The 25,901-nt window shown below is 41.3% G+C and overlaps 2 protein-coding genes across 7 annotated transcripts in view; one reads left to right on the top strand and one right to left on the bottom strand.

Moving 5' to 3' along the window:
• The window catches only part of sanbr (SANT and BTB domain regulator of CSR), a 42,653-nt gene extending 16,752 nt beyond the window's left edge, over positions 1–25,901 (bottom strand). For 3 of the 6 annotated variants that reach the window (XM_087850389.1, XM_087850391.1, XM_087850393.1), the window contains exons 1-10: positions 7,991–8,151; positions 7,603–7,725; positions 5,682–7,434; positions 4,612–4,763; positions 4,285–4,459; positions 2,406–2,502; positions 1,987–2,225; positions 1,735–1,793; positions 1,149–1,309; positions 16–102 (exon numbers count right to left, since the gene is read on the bottom strand). In XM_087850389.1, coding sequence (XP_087706515.1) covers positions 16–102; positions 1,149–1,309; positions 1,735–1,793; positions 1,987–2,225; positions 2,406–2,502; positions 4,285–4,459; positions 4,612–4,761 — 968 coding nt within the window. In that variant the 5' untranslated portion in view covers positions 4,762–4,763; positions 5,682–7,434; positions 7,603–7,725; positions 7,991–8,151. Of the gene's footprint in view, positions 1–15; positions 103–1,148; positions 1,310–1,734; positions 1,794–1,986; positions 2,226–2,405; positions 2,503–4,284; positions 4,460–4,595; positions 4,764–5,681; positions 7,435–7,602; positions 7,726–7,990; positions 8,152–8,343; positions 8,536–15,856; positions 15,957–16,089; positions 16,123–16,217; positions 16,315–16,403; positions 16,547–18,224; positions 18,378–18,502; positions 18,627–18,738; positions 18,850–18,972; positions 19,060–21,206; positions 21,368–21,792; positions 21,852–22,044; positions 22,284–22,463; positions 22,561–23,778; positions 23,954–24,105; positions 24,258–25,180 lie in introns of those variants that run through there. The other 3 variants (XM_087850395.1, XM_087850390.1, XM_087850394.1) reach the window with 3 other exon arrangements.
• LOC148100017 (uncharacterized) lies at positions 12,187–14,866 on the top strand. The gene has a single exon (XM_087850388.1). It carries the CDS (start codon positions 12,232–12,234, stop codon positions 14,776–14,778), a length of 2,547 nt encoding a protein of 848 aa, XP_087706514.1. The 5' UTR covers positions 12,187–12,231; the 3' UTR covers positions 14,779–14,866.

Genomic DNA, 25,901 nt, shown 5'->3' with positions numbered 1-25,901 from the left:
AAAGCTTATACTCACCTGTACAGAGTTGAGGCATTTCCCGGTGAATCTCTGTTCTGGTAGTTTGGGTCAAAGAGACGCTCAATTTTCTTTTGAAACAGTTTGCTTTGAGGGTGAAAGACAAGAAAGGACCAAACTTGAGCTGATATTGCATATATCTTAATAAAAGATTATAAAAGTATAAGCCACTGTTGCTTTAGTAAAATTATACCAGGTGCTTTTGTGACAGTAGCCTTTGTGCTTGTGCTTCAGTTATTTAATGCAACACATGCAATATTTCTTTTATTGGTGTTATATGGAGAAACTGTAACCTGACAAAACTTCAGCGTAGGAATCATGTAAAAAAGTCTGACACTTCTCAGATCTTTAGACTGAACTGGCTAAAAAGAGAAGTCACTGCATTGTTCTCTACATCGAATCTGCGGAGCTTAAAGAGACCATCTGTCTGCAGCTCAACTGCTGCAGCCGTCATAGTGTTACTGACAGAACTTTTAACTTCTCTGTGATCATTGAGAATTCGAGGAAATATATTATTACACTGGCAGATGCTCATACCAAAAGCTCAGGCTTCAGTCAGCGCTGAACGAGTTTAAGTTTTGGTTCGTGGTTATTTAATTAACATCTTTCTTTGCCTGTGGTCTTCATTTGTCTCAGCTATAGTTACTTTGTGATTCTTTTTTGGCACTTCTCCCTGTGCATCTTTTGTAGATTTATTCCCATTTTTTTCCTATTTTTCCTACCTGTGTCCCATTTCCCTACAAAGTCTCAGTGCATATATTTGTCTCCATTCCCTGTCTCCACGTTGTTCCTGGTGTTGCTTATCTGCATTTGAGTCCCCATTTTGAACTGAAACACAACTGCATTTAATGGCAGAAGAAGATGTTCTCTGCGGTTCAAACCTTCTGTTTGCTATGTGCAACAAATCAGAAGCAGTTAGCACAAATGGAGGGGGAAGAAGCTAAAATGGCTTGTTTTAGATTAAGACTAACTCTAACTGAGGGTCCACGCCGAGGCCCGGCGTTAAAAAAGGATTATTTTGAAATGCGAATGATGCAAAGCTGATTCACAGCTTTGTCCAAATATTTGTATTCACAGAGACCCAGAATACAAATACGGTGCCGAGAATAAGCAAAGCAGCTCGCCCCTCTTACCTTTTAAACTTGTCTTTTTTGTCCCTGATGTCGTCGGCCTCGTTGTGGCTGAAGAGTTCAGCGATCCGTGTGGCCAGGTTGCTGTTTATGCAGTTCATGTTGCAGGGAGTAGCCACAATGGCACTCATGTGCTTGTGGCAGTACTGGATGCACTCCTCCACCTGAGCCAGACGCATATACAGAGCACTCATCAAACAAAAATGGGAAATGTCCTTTCAACAATGCTCCGTCTAAACCATTTCAACACTTCTTTAGCACTTCTAGCTCTTCTTAAGAGTAGTGGTGAGAAAACACTGCTACCATAACTGCACGGGGGCAAAAGAACATCTGCACTTTCATGCAACACTAACTTAACAAAGCTCTGTGTGTAGGCCTCTTGTTTTTTTGTGGATTAGGAGCAATTACCCATTGTTACCTTTGAACTATCATTCTACACACTGCCTGCGCCTTACTGGGCAAATGTCAGACTTTTGCACCTTTGCTGTAACATTTTTTTTGGACATATCTAAGAAAATGTGCTCACAGCTGAAAAACAAAAGGCCCGATGCACATCACCACACCTTGCGTCACATGTCACAACACTTACTAACGTGTCCATCTTCAAGAACTCGGAGGAGATCAGGATTGAGATCACATTGCTGGGCTCTGTAACCGACAAATACCACATGACCAACCAAGCAAACCCCACGAACGACAAACAACACAGAACACGCAGCCAGTGACGCACCAAACACACACCACGTTTAGTGACCAATAAATCAAGCGCCACAGGTGGTGTAAATGACAGCTCAGGGATGTGTAATAATGTTGATTGTTTTCTGTTCTTGTTTCTTTTTACCAAGTCGGGGTTTGTCCTTGTTTCCCTCTCCTGCTGAGTTCCTCCTGACGTAGTTCATAAGCCAGTCAAAGATCTGCACGTCACAGTGGACTGAGATGTCAACTTCCTCCCACCTCTGGGGGTCCACAGATAAATATTCAGCAAAGTAACGCATCTCCTTGACCAGAAGATCTCTGGGACAAGTGAAGTCCTGCTTCAGGTTCTTGGTCTCATCGCACACATGGATGACCATGTTGGGACTGTAGGGAAAAGCCAAATTAATATTCAATCATATTCATCCACAGGGTGTGAGTGATTAACGCTGAACACATTTCCAACTTAAGATGGAGTCATGTTTATAGATTCGATTTTCAAAGGATGTGTGAGGAGTCTCTCTTAGCTCGGTTCACTGTGGTATGAAAAGATATCTCGCAGCGTACTCTCGTGGTTTCTGAGGTTTTTCATCCTCCTCTGCTGACACTCCTTTCTCTTTCTTCTCCACAGCAGCACTTCTTCCTGTGGACTTCAACTTGGACCCTGTACACAAAAATGTTGGAAAAAACAAAACAAAAGTAAAGTTGTCATGCAGCATGAGAACAAAAATCATACTACAGCTACTGCACCCCTCTAATTTATTAGATTCTTTCAATTATGTGTTTCATAGGGGCCTCGGAGCACTTCTGCAAACTAAATAGCTGTGCTGGAACTTACACCATCATGTAACCCATAAAAGAAATCTCTTATTCAAAAATGTTTATGTGTTTGTGTTTATGTTAGTTGAAGTTTTCAATTTAGAGGAAAAAAAGCGTTAAACTTAAAATATAACCTGTGATTAGAGTAGAATGCCATTTAAACTGCTTTATAGTAATTCCAATCGATTATACTGTAACACATAAAATCACATCCAGAATAAGTATCTGAATGATTTTTGTATTTTTGACTCTATACACCATCTGATTGGTTCTGTAACTCAAGCTAGCAGGTCTAATTAAAATGCAGACTTAAATTACAGCGGGTTTAACAGCAGGATCGCATTAATTGTTTAGAAATTGGAGCAAGTTTTATACATTTATACATTTTTGGTTACTTTTGAGAGACACTCAGAAGTAACTGGACAGTGTCGGATTATAATATTATTTTATGCCATGTTAGACCCCTAATTAAAGATTGTGAATTATTATGTAGTTTTAGTTTGCATTATGCTCCTGAATTAGAAGAAGGTGATAACTATTACATTTGGTAAACTGATTTGCATTACATTAGACTGTTGATTTATTGTGAATGAATGATATTGTTTTATGATGCATTATACTGCTGAGTTATAAGAAATACTGTTTGCAGAAAGTCATCGCCTTATTTGTCTGGTTAGAAGAGAACAGAGCATTCTGCCCCATTTCATCAGGAGCAGATAAACAGGGAGCCAAGGTCGTAGCTTAGGCGCTGTGTGAGAAAGAATGTGAATGTTTAGGCTTTTATGATTAGGAGGGGGCCACTAGAGGCTATAAGAGTTTGATCAAGGCTCCACCATTTTGAGATCTGATGCTGTCTGCTGTATGGTGTCCATCTCCCACGCGTGTGTTCATTAAATCATCGTTTGACTTGACCCGGCCGGACCAGTGTGGTTATTTTGGGTTTTCCTCTTGTATCCATCCCCAATATTTGAATCCGTAACAACAGCATTCCTCATTATTTGATGACAGTTCAAGAAAGATATATGATGATGTCTTTGGACTGTGGAAGGAAGCCAGCATAAAACAGGCAAATATATAAAGACCAAAAGTGGTCAAATTATATAAATAGCCTTCATAATTTCATATTTACTCAGCACTTTCTAGTAGTATGTAAAAACACAATAAATTATGGTATTATTATACTTATGTTTGCCTATTACGCTCATTTCTTGTGGTGCGTTTTTATTCTTTAATTTCACGGTGCAGCCCCCGAGTTTATCCACTGTCTGAAAGATTATTGGTTGCCTCTTGCAAACAGAAGGTTTGAACAGCAGGTGGGTGGGGCTTCTGTGCTCACAGCCAGAACTGTATGCCTGAGATGACCAAACTTAGTATATCCTCCCTCACTGACATCATGCAGAGCCAAAAGTGTAGGAAACTGTGTGAAACAGCATATTTCGAGCAGTCTGAAGCCTGAGCTTGTGGTTCCCAGGGTTTAAATGCACACATACAGCTCTTGCTCCCCATGTACAATGAACTGTGTACTGTCCACTGTGAAGTTTGAAAGACATGAGTAAAGCTATCGATAAAACCAGTTCCTGCTGATTAAACTTATTGAAGGTTTTATCTGTGGGTGAAAGTAACTGACCTGTAACTTTGCTGCTGCTGCTCTGGCCGCTTCCTCTCTCCACTATGTCCCGAGTGTCCAACAGTGTGGAGAGGAGGTCTGACGGGGAGCTGCTTCCTTCTATCAGGGCATTGCATTGGTTATCCACATGAGGAAACCCCCCCATGCTCTTCAGCTCCTCAAACCGACGGGCACACTGCAACACAATTGCATCAGAGCCACAGAATTATTTCTCATTAAAAATTCAGGCCTCTTGTTACTAAAGCATGGAACGAACTATGGGCGGGATGGGATGGATGGAGAGGCAGGATGGATGAAGGGGTTCTAGTTACCCAGTGATCCAGTTACCTCCTTAGGAGTAAAGCCTGGTACTAGCTTGGCCACATTGTCCCAGTTTATGGGCTGGGGCACACCCCACAGGGAGCCCAGCACCATGTCCAAAACCAGGACGTTGTTGTCGTAGGGAAAGTTGTTGTTATCCGAACAGAAGCGACTCATCTCTACACACACAGAGGGCAGAAAACAACAGGCAGCAAGTCAACAATAAATTCCTTCATCTGTTTGATCATCATAGCCAAATTACAGCTGAAATCACTGTGCAGTTAGCACCCATTTTAATTGCCTTTAAGCATTCTGCATACAAGAGTGGCGTGATTGGCATTTTTTTTGTAGCAGTATTCAGACGTGTTATTGCAGTTGGATAAAAGCTGTATTTAAGTCTACTAGTCCTTACACTAATTGCTCTGTACCGTCTGTCTAAGGGCAACAGGTCAAACAGGGAGTAACCAGGATGTGAGTTATCTTTTATGATGTTTTGGGCCTTTTTAAGACAGCGGGTGTTGTGTAGATCTTCCAAAACTGAATACTTTCAGGTTTTGGACTATTTGTGAGGTAAGTAGAGTGGACCAATAGCGTCTGAGCAACCGTTTTATAGCCCAGATAATAAATTGCTGGATAAAAGGACCAGTTGTGAAACTGTGCACCACTGCATAAAATAATAAATATGGCCAACCACTGAGACAAATATTGTTTGTTTATTTAGTATGGTTTGGTTGTTATACCTCAGAAACACATTTTCATTGAGGAAAAAAAATGAAGTCTATTGTAAAAGACTTTGCTTGGCTGAACTTGCCATTCACTACTATTCAAAGTTCCTGTGTTTTGTTTTTCTGTTATTAAATGCATCACAGGTTAGAGCATACTGGTGACTATGTATGAGCTGAAAGAGGAGACTGATCATTCATGTACTGTACATGATACGGGTAGATGCTGTACGTTTATGGGATGCAGTAGAGGCACAGATTAGGGTAGGCCGAGTGCCTCTGCCCTCCTGCTGAATCAACATCACATGCTTTCAGGTCACATTAAAATCCTCAGATTTCCTAGGACACACATCCAACAACAGAAATGACACTTACTGTTCTGGTCTGTGAGATAATCCTCACCGTCGTCTCGTACAATCTAATAAGCGGGTAAATGTTTCATCTCATTGTGCGTGTGGATGATGCTGATGCTGCGGTGTTCTCCTACCGGCTAATGCTAGCTAAGTTTGCGGGACAGGACAGATCTGCTGCCTTCAGGTACTCCCCGTAAATATCATACGAGGGTCACTAGTGATGTGGTCCGTCCTATTGCGTCATATACCTTCTGGTGGGATTTACACCGACGTATTTATCTCTCTCTCTCTCTCAACGCGTTTGAGCACGGTGGCTATGCGATGACATTTAAACCAAAGGCGAAAGTGAACTAGAACATCAAAAATGTGCCCTCAGGCTCAACTCTGCCTCAGTAATTCCGATAGCCATGGAACGTAGCATTAGCTTCTAGCTAGCATACAGTTAGCTGAGCAAGTGGCTATTTAAATTGACGTGTGTATGTCATTAAGCCGACAACACAGAAAATGCTATCGGCAGGTTACACTATCAAAATACTACATAAAAATCTACCCCCAGAACACTTTCGATTAACAAAATGCGTTTAATCGGTTTGTATCTGCAACGGTGACTCGTCACTGTTGGCGCAGTGCAGCAGGCGTCCTGTTGCTTGGAGACAGTGGTCGCAAATCAAGTGCTTCTGCCATAAAGTCAGACTTTAAAACAAATTCAATGAAATTATATTATACTAATATGTCATTTAAATTAGCATAAACTAAAACTAAACAGTTAGGTCCAAGTTTTGAAATTGAAAATCTTGACAAAATTTCTAACATCGTCACTTGATACCTTATAGCACAATGGACAAAAACGATTTTTAAATTATTTATTTTCATAATAATCCTATTAAATATTCCAAAAATTTCTGAATGGTAACTGTTGAAAATGTGCAAAATTCGCCCCTTTCTTATTCTGAATAGATCCAATTAACGTCACAGAAAACTATACAGAAACCCGAACATGTGAGAGTCAAAACAAAATGTGATCACATGATCAAACAAAACACCTTAACTGTGTTCTTACACTGTCCTTGTACACATAATGTGCCAGTGCGCCTAAAAACACATTTTAGAATACTCATTTGTTCATTCATGTAAAAGCTTTGAGTTTAAAAAAAAATTAAGCTCAGATTTTCAGACGCAGTGAGCCTTGTGTAAGGAAACAATTCTTGGCAAGTAATAAGAAGGTCCCTACTGCGTTAAAAAAAATCGAATCGAAAATTATTTTAACAGTTCCTGATGAGGTCTGTGGATTGCCCACCACCCCAAAATATGAACTAACAGCAGATTATTAGTTAAGCTACAGAGTTACACACTCAGCAAACCGCTGTTATGAATGAACATTTATGGACACAAAGATCATGGATCAGTCTTTTCAGGGATGTTAAGTGGTGTGTTGGAGGGCATGGTGGAGGTGGATGATCCCTGATTGAATGAAGCAGGTGTTTCCCTGTACGCTGACTCCAGAAGGTCCTCTGAGGAAGCCGAGGCAGAAGAAAAGGCTGAGGCAGAGGAGGGGTCCGGGGTAAAGCCTTGGGCTCCAGTTGTCTGCATTTGTGCAGCCAAGCTTGTTTGGGGTGCCTGCGTGTTTGCCCGCTGGGCCTGAGCGAGACTCTCCATATCTGCGGCCCGGCGGCCTCTCCTCTAGCCGAGGATCTTGACGTAGTTGGCTGGGACGAGCCCTGTGGTCTCACCGTCCACACTGGCCAGGAGCCAACCACGCACACGGGGCTGAAGCTCTACACATGAGGGAGAGGAAAACACTGTGATAGTTGTAAACATGGTGCACGCTCACACAAAAGAAGAGCCCTCATCTGTTATTCCCAAGATAAGGAAAACAAAAATAGAAGGTTTTTGGTCAAAGCACTCAGAATCAAATGTCCCGCAGCCAGTAAAAAGCTCCTCACCTTTAGGAGCGAGGTTGAGCATCTCTCCAGCTTGCATAGAAAGCTCCTCCTGAGAAGCAGCTGTAAAATCATATTCTGCTCTGGCCACCACGTGGTCGTCCTCCCCACTTGCCCAGTTAGTGTCTAAATCAAGCAAGGAAACTGAATTAAAGACATTCATAATTTTAACTTGTTTTAATTAAAAGCAAGTCCACTTGCTTTGTACTGTCAGTTGTAAAGTGACTAATGGCATACGGAGCTATGATACCCAATTTATTTGCCACAGAGTTACAGAAAGGCACATGATGTCATACAAGCAGACTCATCTTTACATGTGTACTGCAAACAACAAAACAAAATGTATCTTTATGAATATGTGAGTGCTTGCTGTTCCATCTGCAAGCCTTACCTTTGATTTCAGAGTCAGCAGAGGAGCTCAGCTTCCAGATAAGGTAGGGTACACCCAAGACTAGAGCGAAAAACATTAAGATGGGCCAGGATTTAACTGCTTGGTCCTCCATCTCTCTGGATGATCTCGTACCAGTGGCCTCACTGGGGTTGGGCCACAGGGCTTCGACCTCAGGGTCTAGCCTCCTCCCGAGCAGCTTCTGCACCAAGCGGTACAAGTAGTGCAATGTGGTTGACTACTTCCAGTACGGCACGGAAACCGTTATGTAGCGCAGAAAAGGTGGCGTCCATCATCATGCTTATTGAAGCAAACGCATGGACGATGCTCTCGATGGACTCAAAGGCACCGCGGCTACTTTCTTCTGCCTGCTGCACAAACCTGCTGGGGGGGACGTCTTCAAGGTGAGGTGTGTGTCTGTATCCTCCCAGGCTGTAGCCACCACCATAGCTGTAGCTGTAAGGACTGTAGCCACCATAGATGGAGCTCCCATAGGGGCTGTAAGATTGGGAGAAGGAGCTGTAGGATGGACGGTAGGACTGCTGGACCTGAAATAACATTATGCGATCATTAGTCAGAGCACATGGTAACATGAAGCCATCACGTGATTAAAACCAGTCAGTGATGAAAATAGGATGACTTTGGGATTTTCAGCTCTCACACTGCCAGCATCAAAAGCTACTTCTGATAAGCTGCCAGTTCAGCCCAGTATGTAACAGCCATGTATGTAAAGTTTCAGCATCTTGTGTTCTAAGCTTTTAACCTGTCAGTCAAACCTGTTTTGAAGACGAATAGGTGTGCCACTTTTTTCTGTCCAGCGATACATATTAAAAACTTAACGTCTGAATTGCTCCTCCTATTTCTAAGTTCTAACAATATCTCTTCTTAAGATCTTTATTAAGACCAGAGTAAACTAAATGGATGAATGGACACTAGAAACAATGCTCAGAGAGTAAAGTATCTCTTATTTTATGATGAGCCTCATCTATTTGAACGACGCAGTGTCTGTTTTGTAAATCATCAGCCTTTTACATCTGAGAGGAAACAGTCAGCTTGAGGCTCCAGAAAGAGTCATCCCTACAGCTGCAACCCCCAATACCAGTATACCTGGGACTTCTGATCCTCTCAGAAGTACTACCTGATACAGCTAGTTTTGGGTACTATGATCACCGAGCTTTTAAAAAATCTATTAGAGGATAATAAAGTGTTTTCACCAACTTGGCCAAAAAGAAAAACATATTTTAGCATATAAATTAGCACTCTCTTCTAAACAAGTCCTTCAGCATGCTGATGTTAAAAAATATAATAAAAGGCATCTATCAAATTGCTAAAAGTACTAATTACACTGTATTTTAATTGTTTCTAGTACTTTAATTCTAGCAGTGTTTTTGTTTACGCTCATAAAAGACAAAATATGTAAAACAATTAATAATGAACGATGTTTAAACACTTTACGAAAGAGAAAAAATATCCAGCTGTAACTATAGCATGCATCAGCTCAGTAGTTGAGATCACAGCTCACTGCGAGGAAAGTCTTTATGCTGGTACACAAATGAGCCTCGAAACTGCAACTAAACTGTCACTGCAAGGAAGAGCTGTGGTGGTAATAAGGACAATGTCAAGCACAATGAAACCTCTGCACGAGCATTTTCCTGACAGGAACAGATCCATTATTACTATTATTATAAGATTATTTCATGTATCACAGATTATCATCACATATTATTGTTACTTCCTACATCCACCTATGAAAGTACTAAAGAAGAAGCTGAAGGCTCCAAGATAAGCCTCTTTGTCTACAGAAAGGATGTAGCCCTGAATTTATGAGACAGGTAAAGATACCAAAATACAAAAAAAGATTTTTAAAAAAAGCTACATGAAAATGTAAATGTAACACATGTATAAAATATATAGAATTAAAAAAACATAAGAATACAATAAAAAAAGTTAATAAACATAAAGATCTATAAAAAAAAAATGTACAAAAAACAAAATATGTACTGAACTCCTGCTTTAAACATGTTTCTCAATGAAGGTAAATCAGATGTTGTCCTGACTGTGTGACTAAATTTTGTGCTGAAAGCATCAAAATCAGATTTTACTTCATACACCATTTTCAGGGTGACAAGTTGTAAGCACTATCAATCTCCATCTTCAAGCTTTTCCAGCACAATACCAAAAAAGGATGCATATTTCACTTCGCATCACCTCAGTAAGATCATGAGAAAGGCCAAATTAATAAGTCTTCTCATCAGATATTTATGCTTCTTTCTTATGTGACACAAAAGAATAGGAGACAGATGTTTGCTTGTCTTTTTTCATTCATTCAAAACTAACTGTAAGATGCTTAACTACATTGCAGTCTGTGTTATTGCTGAAGTCCTAAATTAATCACCTTTAAAGTGTTTGCTAATAACATCATGTACAGTAAGACAGGCACAGAGAACAGCACTGACTGGGAGACCCAGATAGCAAGGAGACATTGAACAGATGTTGATTTTCCATCTGAACCATCAGAATCGTCAGGATTGAAATGTCAACACAAAACCAATGTTGAAACAACATTGAAATACTGATGAAACCTGACACTAACATTGAAATAACATTGATTCACTGTTGTTCTGTCATCGTTGATTGTTGATCTATTTATAGTTGACAAGGTGACAACAATCACGTTGAAACCACCAGCAATGTTCCCTCTAAGCTGTGTGTGCCAGCAGTCCGCTGAGAGTAAATCTAATGTCCCGCTCTACTGTACAAGACAATGGTTACCTGGAGGGATGTACCAATGTGATAGGGGTGCTATGGCTTTGAACAGATGACATACTCGGTTCAATTCAACATATAAGACTTGAAGAATGCACAAGCATCTTTCAAAAACCTATTTAATCAATCATCTGTGATATTTTTATATACAATTATAATGTATTGTTCATCTCCCTTAAATAAACAGGCAGCCTTAAGGTATGAAATATTCATTTGTCTACTGTCTCAGTGGCTGATAGTGTCCCACAGGCCTTAATGTGAGTTTGAAGCAATTATGTTTAAGTTGTTTAATGATAAACAGATTTTGAATGAAAGCGAGGGAACTTCGGTAGCACAAAAAAGTGTATATTCTTTGTGTCCATATAGATCAGCCATATTACCATTATTTCCCCCTAAGGTTGCCAAAAGCACCAAGTTAAAACTTGAAAAAAACTGCAGCAATACACAAAAATATAATCAATATTCTATTTATTCGGTGACTACGCCGCTTTTCCTTCAATCAGAAAGCTTGAGTTGGCTAGTTAAGCATCGGGCTAACGTTTAAAGCTTTCACTTTGGGGAAGTAACTCGCAATACTGCTACTGCTGTGTAATCTTGGTTAAATTCACAACATATTCCATAAATTACCCTGCAATAACTAACTGTTATAATAGCGGCACCGTATTGCATCACACTGAGTACATTTCAATCATTTATCCCACGAGTTTGCTAGCTAGCAAAATAATAAAAACAATTTGAAAAATTAGCATGTGTAACGTACACATTCCAGAAAATTATTTACTAGGACTTACGCAAACTCCCCCATTGTGAAAACGTACAAATCCTTCTTGCAGACTCCTTTTATTTTTCGTTTTCCAGAAAACACTCATTAAAACGGCAACCTCCGGACACGTTAGTGCACTCACCCCCGACTGTTCGGGGAGGGAGGGGGTCACACATTGAAGAGACAACGTGCAGAGCTACAAGGCAGCCCAGGCAGAGAAATGTTGGTTTTAGACTTCTGTATCTGATAACAAAACTATTCAAAATCAGATAGTTATTTATGGTGAATGAAATACGGTTACAGTTTCACGAAGTTTTAAGCACCAAATCCGAAATCCACGCACTACAATATTAAAATCAAAGATTCTTTATTACTTTATACAGAAAAGCTGGATATGGTACGCAGAAAAAAACGACAAAAAAAACACCAAAAAATAACCCAAATACAAATAAACGAACAAAAAGTTTTGTAACTGTCAGTTTCCTTTTAAAATTCAACAAAATTGAACAACGTTACACAAACAACTACGTGTGCGCATGCGCAACGCTTTGATTCCTTGTGACGCGGTAACTTTGCTTTGATCCTTTCTGACGTGGCAACTTTGCTTTGATCCCAAAACCCTTAAGTAGGAGCGTTCACCTATTATACTTTATGGCTTAACGGACATTGACCTGACAGCAACGAAAACCCTTTCGAGAAGTTTTGAGAGCATTTTATGACAGAAACCAAAACAAGTTCAGTTTTGTTTCTCACCAATTCACAAAACAAGCAGACACGTTACACCATGTCAGCCAACACATCCTTTGGCTCAGATGAGCTTGAAATAAGTCGTGGATACCAAAAATTCAACTGCAGTTTCCAAAACTCAGTTGAATTTCCACAAAAAGAACACGTCAACACCTCAGCAAACCCATCTTCCTCTGAAATATCATCTTCCTCTGAAGATGATTCTGAAATATCATCTTCCTCTGAAGATCATCTTGAAATACCTGAAGGGACCGTTTTGGGAGATCACCACGTGGTAGAGGCTTTCCTTGGGGAAGGAGGCTTTGGTGTTGTGACCAAATGTCGCAATACAAAAAACAACCAAACTGTGGCTATTAAAGTCAACAAGAGAGACGCTGAAAATCTGCAACAGGCAAAACTGGAAATCTTCATCCTGGAGCAGCTGCGACGCTTGGATCCAGACAGGTGCAACATTGTTGAATGGAACGGCTATTTCCTCGATGGGGAGCGTATTTGCTTAAATTTTGAACTCCTCGACCAAAGCCTGTGGGACTATATAGGGGACCAGGGTCTCCCAATAAGAGAACTCAGTCCAATTTTGCATCAGCTCGCAAATGCTCTGTTCCACCTGGGTTCTGTGGGAATAGTGCATAGTGACCTCAAATCTGGAAACATAATGGTTGTGAATCGCCACGAGTCTCCCGTCAAAGTCAAACTTATAGACTTTGGCCTCGCACGTCCCGCTTCTGCACTGATTCCTGGTGACTGTGTGGGGACGGTTGGTTATTGTGCACCCGAGGTTATGCTTGGCATTCCATGTGATGAAGCAATTGACATGTGGGCTCTGGGGCTGGTAGCTGTGGAGCTTGCTACAGGGGTGCCTCTCTATCCTGGGGAAGATGATTATGATGTTTTGAGATTCATAACTGAAACCCAGGGTCAGCTACCAGATCATCTTCTAGAGTCTGGCGAGTACACTGATCTTTATTTCATCAAAGATAACTACAACGAACAGCGCTGGACATTTAAGACCAAAGAACTATTTCAATACGAGACAGATTATCAATCCAAGGAAACTCGATATATAAAACTCAAGTGTCTCGATGACCTCGAAAAACTAATGAAGGTTAGGCGAGGACCTGAAAATGGCCAACAATTACTTGTCAGGCTAATCAAACAGATGTTGGCCTTGGAAGCAAATCAGCGCATAACACCTTCGGAGGTTCTGAAGCATCCCTTTTTCAACACTGGCCTCTCAGGGAGACCATCCTGCACTGACATGAATAGCACAGGGGGAGAAAACCTTGTGCTCTCTCAGCAGCCTTCAAGCTGGGAAAGTCATGGATCGCAAAAATTCAACTGCAGTTTCCAAAACTCAGTTGAATTTCCACAAAAAGAACACGTCAACACCTCAGCAAACCCATCTTCCTCCGAAATATCATCTTCCTCTGACGATGATTCTGAAATATCATCTTCCTCTGAAGATGATCTTGAAATAATTGAAGGAACCATTTTGGGAGATCACCACGTGGTAGAGGCTTTCCTTGGGGAAGGAGGCTTTGGTGTTGTGACCAAATGTCGCAATACAAAAAACAACCAAACTGTGGCTATTAAAGTCAACAAGAGAGACGCTGAAAATCTGCAACAGGCAAAACTGGAAATCTTCATCCTGGAGCAGCTGCGACGCTTGGATCCAGACAGGTGCAACATTGTTGAATGGAACGGCTATTTCCTCGATGGGGAGCGTATTTGCTTAAATTTTGAACTCCTCGACCAAAGCCTGTGGGACTACATAGGGGACCAGGGTCTCCCAATAAGAGAACTCAGTCCAATTTTGCATCAGCTCGCAAATGCTCTGTTCCACCTGGGTTCTGTGGGAATAGTGCATAGTGACCTCAAATCTGAAAACATAATGGTTGTGAATCGCCACGAGTCTCCCGTCAAAGTCAAACTTATAGACTTTGGCCTCGCACGTCCCGCTTCTGCACTGATTCCTGGTGACTGTGTGGGGACGGTTGGTTATTGTGCACCCGAGGTTATGCTTGGCATTCCATGTGATGAAGCAATTGACATGTGGGCTCTGGGGCTGGTAGCTGTGGAGCTTGCTACAGGGGTGCCTCTCTATCCTGGGGAAGACGATTATGATGTTTTGAGATTCATAACTGAAACCCAGGGTCAGCTACCAGATCATCTTCTAGAGTCTGGCGAGTACACTGATCTCTATTTCATCAAAGATAACTACAACGAACAGCGCTGGACATTTAAGACCAAAGAACTATTTCAATACGAGACAGATTATCAATCCAAGGAAACTCGATATATAAAACTTAAGTGTCTCGATGACCTCGAAAAACTAATGAAGGTTAGGCGAGGACCTGAAAATGGCCAACAATTACTTGTCAGGCTAATCAAACAGATGTTGGCCTTGGAAGCAAATCAGCGCATAACACCTTCGGAGGTTCTGAAGCATCCCTTTTTCAACACTGGCCTCTCTAGGAGACCATCCTGCACCGACATGAATAGCACAGGGTTATAAAAACCTTGTGCTTTCTCAGCAATCATCTGATTGTCTGGGTGTCCAAAACTCTAGGGAAGCTAGCAATTCTTGTGAACAAAAGCCCAAAGTAATAACAACAACAAAAACAACCAATGCTATGGTCTTAAACTTGGGCACAATTGGGCTTAAAATCCATTCACTAATCACTCAATATTCAAAGTGGAGCAGCAGTCAACTTACCATCACATCAGTCCTTCAATCAGACCTACAACAACTGTCTTCCTTCTCTCACCCCAACCGGTCGCAGCAGATGGCCGCCCCTCCCTGAGCCTGGTTCTGCTGGAGGTTTCTTCCTTTTAAAAGGGAGTTTTTCCTCCCCACTGTCGCCAAAGTGCTTGCTCATAGGGGGTCATATGATTGTTGGGTTCTCTGTATGTATTATTGTAGGGTCTACCATACAATAATACATACAGCCTTGAAGTGACTGATGGTGTTATTTGCTGCTATATGAATTCAATAAAATTGAATTGAATTGAATTCAAGATGAATTTGGAACTAATTGGAAATAAACTGGATATTAATTAATTAATTTGAGCATCAAATAATTGTTGTTTGTACTTCTTTATAAATATAGTGCTACTCTTCTACTGTTTAAATTGCTACTGTTCAAAACTGACTCGTTTATTCATTCACTCGAGCATAAAAACACACACAGACACACACACACACATATACTGTACAGTACCAGTCAGTGCTTACATACTAGGTCTTTGCCCTACTTTTTCATGCTCACTGGTACAAATGCCTGTTACTAGAGCTAAATGGTCTCAATGTACTCTCACAGTTATTGAACTGTACAAATGCATACAAAATAACGCTCACGTAAACATAACTGTGCACTAGTTTGCCCTTATTGCTGCAGTTTGTTTCAAATCACTTTGAAAAAAGCTCAGCTTCTGTCAGTCTCTCTTTCTTACACACACACACACACACACACACACACACACACACACACACACACACACAGACTTTTTAAGCACTTTCATGGCTGCCCTTCAGCTGTATGAAATAGAGAATGAGATCCTGCTGATGCAAAAAACAAGAATAAATTCTCCACCCTGCTTCTTAGAGAGTTCCTCTTCATCCCCAACCTCGTCTTCAGTGACCTCTGACCCTGTGGTGTACTCCTCATCCTCTGACAGAAGAGACTGCTGTCTCTGAAAGGGCAAAGGTCAAGGCTTTTAGACACACACTTCTTTCTCGTCTAAAGCAACATTTGCAGGTTCCTCATTTGTAATTTTGAATCATTTTAAAAAAGTAAGCAGATATCATGAAAAAAGAGTGTCCTACCAGCTGAAGACTCCAGTTTTTCAAAAGGGAAAACTGGTTAAAGACACAAAGTAGACACAGTAAGAACACAGAAAGGCTGAGGGCAGACAGACAGAAGTACACAGAGAAATGGGAAGTGTGTGACTTACGGTGCTGCCATCTCCTCTCAGAGATCTGAGGACTGTTGGCTCCAAGAGAACGTCACAGTCCTGAACTTTTTCTGCACTGGACTGGCTCTCCTCAGCACTGACACACACACAGGAACATTTGCAATTAGTGTATCGATAACACACACAATCAAAAAGAACATTGTGAAAGAATCCTCACACACTCACCCCTCTGCCGGTGGAGAGTTTGACACACACACAGCGTCTCTGTGCAGCAGCAGGTCATTGAGGACTCGGGTCTGGGCTGAAGTCTCCTCGTCACAGTTCTCCTCATCGGGCACATTCACTATGTGATCCCGCGTCTTACAGCCCTGCACACACACACAAACACGAGCAAACTGGATCAGGATTTCTTCTGCAGGGTAAATTTGGGTGTTTGTCAATTTTACCCACCAATGAGAAAGATGTCAAACAAACTCTGCTGCAGCCAGAATAAGACTGCTTGCACAGTGTTTAATGAACATGCACCACGTCACAGGTGCACGCAAATGAGACGAAAACTGTCTTTAGCCTGTAACCACAAAACTGTGGGGGCCAACATTGGAAACCTGAGGGATGAGGCCTTGGAAGTGTTTGCTGAGCTAATATCACATCTGTACACAGACTGAGTCTGCTTAATTTCTGTTCCATATTTAATCCTTACTCTCAGGTTATTCTCCAGATTTTGCATTAAAATTGGCTTGAAGTCCCAAGATTTCACTGATTCTTCCAATCACAACATGTTTTCATTGCAATGTAAATTCTCAGCTGAGGGAATATGTTTTAAGTGTGCAGCTTGTTATTCTGTACCTTACTAAAACAGCTGAATGAAGCGTAAAGTGTGTAGTATTGTTATGGGAATGCATTTTTGGTAATTTGGTAAATTGTAGAAATATTTTTATACTGTATACTGTATACTGTAGACTCTTTCTACATCTACTAGCACACAGGACACACACCAAGCATATCTGTTCAATCAATCGGACTAATTTCACTTTGATCTACCGACAAAATGAAGCAATTTCCGCATTTTATTTATTAGGCTTTGGGGCAGTAACCTTTGAGCCTTTAGAGGGCGCTATAGTTTAGATCTTTATATGACTTATGACAGGGTTGATGTTTAAATGGATCCAGTTTAAAGTTTCAGAGATCTGATGTGCAACCATGTGTAGCATTCTGCTACAAAGTTCTTAATAACATTCTGGGGAAAAGTCACATGACCTGTGAACCACCACTTTTAGATCAGTCAGATGCTACCAACACCACCAAGTCCAGATTATAGAACGATATCCTGGTCATGTTGAACCAGCTGTACGCTACAGCAATGCAGCAGAAGCAGCATCAGCTCCCTGTGAAAGAGTACTGCTCCACTTCATAGTGGTTTTAATATGAACTCAGAGGCTTAAGGCGGACCTGGTAAATTATTTTCCACTAACATATACTACTACAGTGGTGGATGCTCGCATTAAGCATTTCATTTTCAAATAACTATGTCAACGCATGTACGAGAAATTCCCGTGAGCCAGAAGTTCAGGCTTAAGCCTGATCTACACACTCAATTCAAGTAGTCTTTCTCCTACTCTTGCCTCTGAATGATGTCAGTGCTGTTTTTGAGGGGCAGTCACTCAGAAGAAGGTTGCCGTAAAGGACAGATGATGGCAGAACAGCTTGTTTTAGATGAAGATGAACTAAGGAGCTGTACAAGTATATCGGTATCTGATAAATATGGATTATTTTGAGCTATTAATCATATAAAGTAAAAAAAAAAAGAAGAAGAAGAAGAAGATGTGGAACTGGAAAAAGGAATAAGTGAGATTTGCCTATAACTGACTTATGCCTATCTATATGTCCTCACATTTACTTGCCCTGTTTTATCAATAAAATGTGTGTTAAATGAACTCCAAGTGTGAAGGTGCCCTAAGAAAGCAAAGGCAGTATTAACGCATTAAGCATTACCTTGCACCAAGAATAGGTAAGTGTGTGTGTGTGTGTGTGTGCATGCATGCATACCTTTGGTATCCCAGTGGGGTCAAAGCGGAGAACCCGCTGGTTGCAGCACGGATATATTCCTGCACCGTGCCAGCCTCTCTCTGCACCCATGCCAGGGTACAGGACGCTGTCTGGGTGGTACTTGCACTGCGTCAGCTCTGCACATACAAACACCTGCACACACACACACATACAAATGATTTTTAAAAGTATATCCTGCACGCACTCTTACTCTGTTCACTTTCTCTTTATTATTCATTTTGCTCATTTGTGCAACACACACACTATAACACTCCAACCTGCTGGCATCGGAAGCAGGTGAGGTAGTTGATGGTACCCCAGATTCTCCAGTAAACCAAGACCCAGGACTTGAGCTCCTCATACAGGCCTGTGATGTATTCGTGCACATCCCAACTCTTCTGTCTGCACATACACACACGCGCGATCACTCACACACTGTGATCAGGAACTCAGCCAATCAAGTAAAAGGTTAAAGTAAAAGGTTTAAAACAGCCATTAAAACATGCTGCTATACCTGCTGTGTGTATAGATGATCTCTCCACGAGCGTCAATATTGATTTTGCCCGGAACACAAGAAATTTTCCTCTCTGTGTCTTTGGTCAGCAGCTTAAGGCACAGACCACACCTGGGATGAAAAGCAGGGATGACAAAGAATATAAATTAAATTAGCAGAGAATATTCACATGCTCGCTACACATGTCAGAGCATAAAAAGAAACACAATGCAAAAATAAAAAGCTTATACTCACCTGTACAGAGTTGAGGCATTTCCCGGTGAATCTCTGTTCTGGTAGTTTGGGTCAAAGAGACGCTCAATTTTCTTTTGAAACAGTTTGCTTTGAGGGTGAAAGACAAGAAAGGACCAAACTTGAGCTGATATTGCATATATCTTAATAAAAGATTATAAAAGTATAAGCCACTGTTGCTTTAGTAAAATTATACCAGGTGCTTTTGTGACAGTAGCCTTTGTGCTTGTGCTTCAGTTATTTAATGCAACACATGCAATATTTCTTTTATTGGTGTTATATGGAGAAACTGTAACCTGACAAAACTTCAGCGTAGGAATCATGTAAAAAAGTCTGACACTTCTTAGATCTTTAGACTGAACTGGCTAAAAAGAGAAGTCACTGCATTGTTCTCTACATCGAATCTGCGGAGCTTAAAGAGACCATCTGTCTGCAGCTGAACTGCTGCAGCCGTCATAGTGTTACTGACAGAACGTTTAACTTCTCTGTGATCATTGAGAATTCGAGGAAATATATTATTACACTGGCAGATGCTCATACCAAAAGCTCAGGCTTCAGTCAGCGCTGAACGAGTTTAAGTTTTGGTTCGTGGTTATTTAATTAACATCTTTCTTTGCCTGTGGTCTTCATTTGTCTCAGCTATAGTTACTTTGTGATTCTTTTTTGGCACTTCTCCCTGTGCATCTTTTGTAGATTTATTCCCATTTTTTTCCTATTTTTTCCTGTCCCACCTGTTCCTTAGTGATGCGACGTTCTGTATCGAGGCTTCGAAGCTTGTGTCGAGTAATGGAGGGGGCGTTTCCGCGATGCGCGTATCGAGGCTTGCTTTATTTATGGGAGGAGCTTAAAATAATGACGTCCGAAGCCTCGCTGCCCGGCTGTACCACGTGACTGGTTCATGAAGCGGTTCGAACTTTGCCGCGAGCTATGACAGCGATATAAACCCCTCAGACTTCATTCAAAATGTGGGTGTTTGATGGAGAGTTGCGGTTAGTGAGAGTTTGGAGACAGTTTGGAGGTTTATGAGAGTGAGGAGAGAAACTCAGGAGAGAATGGAGCCAGCTAAGAAGAGGAGGATGTCCTCTTAAAGGGAACATTGTGATTTTATTCCTCCCAACAAGGTATGTAAATTTCTACAGAAGATGTATTTTCATAATACTGATGGTGCAATACAATTCATGTTAAGCGGCTTTACTTTTGTACAAGGTGAAGTGTTTGCTATGTGCCAGGGAGCTGGGATATAACGACAACACCTCATCCATGCTGAGGCACTACAGAGCTTTGCATGAGAATAAGGGGAACACCGATTGTGGAGCAAGACCAGGTGAGCCATCAAATGCCATGATAATATAGCATGCAGTAATGTTACTAAATGATATAACAATATTATACAGCTGTAATAAGTTACGTGTGTGATATTTATATTTGTGCTTTGTTCTCCTGAGGAAAGACAACAAAAACAATCTCAAAGAGTTGAAAACCTGGTTAGCATGGTGATTGAGGACTCCCAGCAATTTAGCATTGTGGAGGACAAAGGATTTAAAAGATTTGTTAAATCATTAAATCCTAGCTATGTTCTCCCCACTAAAAAGGTCATGAAAGCAGTGAAAATACAGTTTTTACAGAATAAAATGTGGGCAAGAATGAGGCTCAAAGCCTCAGTGTGTAGCTGTCCATACCTCAACCTCACCTCACAGTAAATGATCATTTACATTTTAAGCATTTCCAAATGATCATTTTCCAAACTGCCAGTATAAATATACACAGTATAGTGCCATCACTACAATATACATGTTTTACACACTCCTTTTGTTGTTGACATTTACAGGCTGTCCAGTAGATGTCCTACTAGAGCAAATGAAGCTTCAAGAAGCTTTGCGCTGGGGTGAACCAATTGGACGACAAGCTTCAGTGCTTCATGAAGCTTCATCTGCCCATCACAACTGCATTTAATGGCAGAAGAAGATGTTCTCTGCGGTTCAAACCTTCTGTTTGCTATGTGCAACAAATCAGAAGCAGTTAGCACAAATGGAGGGGGAAGAAGCTAAAATGGCTTGTTTTAGATTAAGACTAACTCTAACTGAGGGTCCACGCCGAAGCCCGGCGTTAAAAAAGGATTATTTTGAAATGCGAATGATGCAAAGCTGATTCACAGCTTTGTCCAAATATTTGTATTCACAGAGACCCAGAATACAAATACGGTGCCGAGAATAAGCAAAGCAGCTCGCCCCTCTTACCTTTTAAACTTGTCTTTTTTGTCCCTGATGTCGTCGGCCTCGTTGTGGCTGAAGAGTTCAGCGATCCGTGTGGCCAGGTTGCTGTTTATGCAGTTCATGTTGCAGGGAGTAGCCACAATGGCACTCATGTGCTTGTGGCAGTACTGGATGCACTCCTCCACCTGAGCCAGACGCATATACAGAGCACTCATCAAACAAAAATGGGAAATGTCCTTTCAACAATGCTCCGTCTAAACCATTTCAACACTTCTTTAGCACTTCTAGCTCTTCTTAAGAGTAGTGGTGAGAAAACACTGCTACCATAACTGCACGGGGGCAAAAGAACATCTGCACTTTCATGCAACACTAACTTAACAAAGCTCTGTGTGTAGGCCTCTTGTTTTTTTGTGGATTAGGAGCAATTACCCATTGTTACCTTTGAACTATCATTCTACACACTGCCTGCGCCTTACTGGGCAAATGTCAGACTTTTGCACCTTTGCTGTAACATTTTTTTTGGACATATCTAAGAAAATGTGCTCACAGCTGAAAAACAAAAGGCCCGATGCACATCACCACACCTTGCGTCACATGTCACAACACTTACTAACGTGTCCATCTTCAAGAACTCGGAGGAGATCAGGATTGAGATCACATTGCTGGGCTCTGTAACCGACAAATACCACATGACCAACCAAGCAAACCCCACCAACGACAAACAACACAGAACACGCAGCCAGTGACGCACCAAACACACACCACGTTTAGTGACCAATAAATCAAGCGCCACAGGTGGTGTAAATGACAGCTCAGGGATGTGTAATAATGTTGATTGTTTTCTGTTCTTGTTTCTTTTTACCAAGTCGGGGTTTGTCCTTGTTTCCCTCTCCTGCTGAGTTCCTCCTGACGTAGTTCATAAGCCAGTCAAAGATCTGCACGTCACAGTGGACTGAGATGTCAACTTCCTCCCACCTCTGGGGGTCCACAGATAAATATTCAGCAAAGTAACGCATCTCCTTGACCAGAAGATCTCTGGGACAAGTGAAGTCCTGCTTCAGGTTCTTGGTCTCATCGCACACATGGATGACCATGTTGGGACTGTAGGGAAAAGCCAAATTAATATTCAATCATATTCATCCACAGGGTGTGAGTGATTAACGCTGAACACATTTCCAACTTAAGATGGAGTCATGTTTATAGATTCGATTTTCAAAGGATGTGTGAAGAGTCTCTCTTAGCTCGGTTCACTGTGGTATGAAAAGATATCTCGCAGCGTACTCTCGTGGTTTCTGAGGTTTTTCATCCTCCTCTGCTGACACTCCTTTCTCTTTCTTCTCCACAGCAGCACTTCTTCCTGTGGACTTCAACTTGGACCCTGTACACAAAAACGTTGGAAAAAACAAAAGTAAAGTTGTCATGCAGCATGAGAACAAAAATCATACTACAGCTACTGCACCCCTCTAATTTATTAGATTCTTTCAACTATGTGTTTCATAGGGGCCTCGGAGCACTTCCGCAAACTAAATAGCTGTGCTGGAACTTACACCATCATGTAACCCATAAAAGAAATCTCTTATTCAAAAAATGTTTATGTGTTTGTGTTTATGTTAGTTGAAGTTTTCAATTTAGAGAAAAAAGGCGTTAAACTTTAAATATAACCTGTGATTAGAGTAGAATGCCATTTAAACTGCTTTATATTAATTCCAATCGATTATACTGTAACACATAAAATCACATCCAGAATAAGTATCTGGATGATTTTTGTATTTTTGACTCTATACACCATCTGATTGGTTCTGTAACTCAAGCTAGCAGGTCTAATTAAAATGCAGACTTAAATTACAGTGGGTTTAACAACAGGATCGCATTAATCGTTTAGGAATTGGAGCAAGTTTTATACATTTATACATTTTTGGTTACTTTTAAGAGACACTCAGAAGTAACTGGACAGCATTTCTCATTATTTGATGACAGTTCAAGAAAGATATATGATGATGTCTTTGGACTGTGGAAGGAAGCCAGCATAAAACAGGCAAATATATAAAGACCAAAAGTGGTCAAATTATATAAATAGCCTTCATAATTTCATATTTACTCAGCACTTTCTAGTAGTATGTAAAAACACAATAAATTATGTTATTATTATACTTATGTTTGCCTATTACGCTCATTTCTTGTGGTGCGTTTTTATTCTTTAATTTCACGGTGAAGCCCCCGAGTTTATCCACTGTCTGAAAGATTATTGGTTGCCTCTTGCAAACAGAAGGTTTGAACAGCAGGTGGGTGGGGCTTCTGTGCTCACAGCCAGAACTGTGTGCCTGAGATGACCAAACTTAGTATATCCTCCCTCACTGACATCATGCAGAACCAAAAGTGTAGGAAACTGTGTGAAACAGCATATTTCGAGCAGTCTGAAGCCTGAGCTTGTGGTTCCCAGGGTTTAAATGCACACATACAGCTCTTGCTCCCCATGTACAATGAACTGTGTACTGTCCACTGTGAAGTCTGAAAGACATGAGTAAAGCTATCGATAAAACCAGTTCCTGCTGATTAAACTTATTGAAGGTTTTATCTGTGGGTGAAAGTAACTGACCTGTAACTTTGCTGCTGCTGCTCTGGCCGCTTCCTCTCTCCACTATGTCCCGAGTGTCCAACAGTGTGGAGAGGAGGTCTGACGGGGAGCTGCTTCCTTCTATCAGGGCATTGCATTGGTTATCCACATGAGGAAACCCCCCCATGCTCTTCAGCTCCTCAAACCGACGGGCACACTGCAACACAATTGCATCAGAGCCACAGAATTATTTCTCATTAAAAATTCAGGCCTCTTGTTACTAAAGCATGGAACGAACTATGGGCGGGATGGGATGGATGGAGAGGCAGGATGGATGAAGGGGTTCTAGTTACCCAGTGATCCAGTTACCTCCTTAGGAGTAAAGCCTGGTACTAGCTTGGCCACATTGTCCCAGTTTATGGGCTGGGGCACACCCCACAGGGAGCCCAGCACCATGTCCAAAACCAGGACGTTGTTGTCGTAGGGAAAGTTGTTGTTATCCGAACAGAAGCGACTCATCTCTACACACACAGAGGGCAGGAAACAATAGGCAGCAAGTCAACAATAAATTCCTTCATCTGTTTGATCATCATAGCCAAATTACAGATGAAATCACTGTGCAGTTAGCACCCATTTTAATTGCCTTTAAGCATTCTGCATACAAGAGTGGCGTGATTGGCATTTTTTTTGTAGCAGTATTCAGACGTGTTATTGCAGTTGGATAAAAGCTGTATTTAAGTCTATTAGTCCTTACACTAATTGCTCTGTACCGTCTGTCTAAGGGCAACAGGTCAAACAGGGAGTAACCAGGATGTGAGTTATCTTTTATGATGTTTTGGGCCTTTTTAAGACAGCGGGTGTTGTGTAGATCTTCCAAAACTGAATACTTTCAGGTTTTGGACTATTTGTGAGGTAAGTAGAGTGGGCCAATAGCGTCTGAGCAACCGTTTTATAGCCCAGATAATAAATTGCTGGATAAAAGGAATGGACCAGTTGTGAAACTGTGCACCACTGCATAAAATAATAAATATGGCCAACCAGTGAGACAAATATTGTTTGTTTCTTTAGTATGGTTTGGTTGTTATACCTCAGAAACACATTTTCATTGAGGAAAAAAAATGAAGTCTATTGTAAAAGACTTTGCTTGGCTGAACTTGCCATTCACTACTATTCAAAGTTCCTGTGTTTTGTTTTTCTGTTATTAAATGCATCACAGGTTAGAGCATACTGGTGACTATGTATGAGCTGAAAGAGGAGACTGATCATTCATGTACTGTACATGATACGGGTAGATGCTGTACGTTTATGGGATGCAGTAGAGGCACAGATTAGGGTAGGCCGAGTGCCTCTGCCCTCCTGCTGAATCAACATCACATGCTTTCAGGTCACATTAAAATCCTCAGATTTCCTAGGACACACATCCAACAACAGAAATGACACTTACTGTTCTGGTCTGTGAGATAATCCTCACCGTCGTCTCGTACAATCTAATAAGCGGGTAAATGTTTCATCTCATTGTGCGTGTGGATGATGCTGATGCTGCGGTGTTCTCCTACCGGCTAATGCTAGCTAAGTTTGCGGGACAGGACACATCTGCTGCCTTCAGGTACTCCCCGTAAATATCATACGAGGGTCACTAGTGATGTGGTCCGTCCTATTGCGTCATATACCTTCTGGTGGGATTTACACCGACGTATTTATCTCTCTCTCTCTCTCAACGCGTTTGAGCACGGTGGCTATGCGATGACATTCAAACCAAAGGCGAAAGTGAACTACAACATCAAAAATGTGCCCTCAGGCTCAACTCTGCCTCAGTAATTCCGATAGCCATGGAACGTAGCATTAGCTTCTAGCTAGCATACAGTTAGCTGAGCAAGTGGCTATTTAAATTGACGTATGTATGTCATTAAGCCGACAACACAGAAAATGCTACCGGCAGGTTACACTATCAAAATACTACATAAAAATCTACCCCCAGAACACTTTCGATTAACAAAATGCGTTTATTCGGTTTGTATCTGCAACGGTGACTCGTCACTGTTGGCGCAGTGCAGCAGGCGTCCTGTTGCTTGGAGACAGTGGTCGCAAATCAAGTGCTTCTGCCATAAAGTCAGACTTTAAAACAAATTCAATGAAATTATATTATACTAATATGTCATTTAAAT

Source organism: Neolamprologus brichardi, chromosome 13, assembly GCF_056152115.1.
Source record: "Neolamprologus brichardi isolate AB-2024 chromosome 13, ASM5615211v1, whole genome shotgun sequence".
In the NCBI taxonomy this organism is placed as follows: domain Eukaryota; kingdom Metazoa; phylum Chordata; class Actinopteri; order Cichliformes; family Cichlidae; genus Neolamprologus; species Neolamprologus brichardi.
The sequence above is the reverse complement of the archived record's forward strand: the minus strand, read 5'-3'. Positions and strand labels throughout refer to the sequence as shown.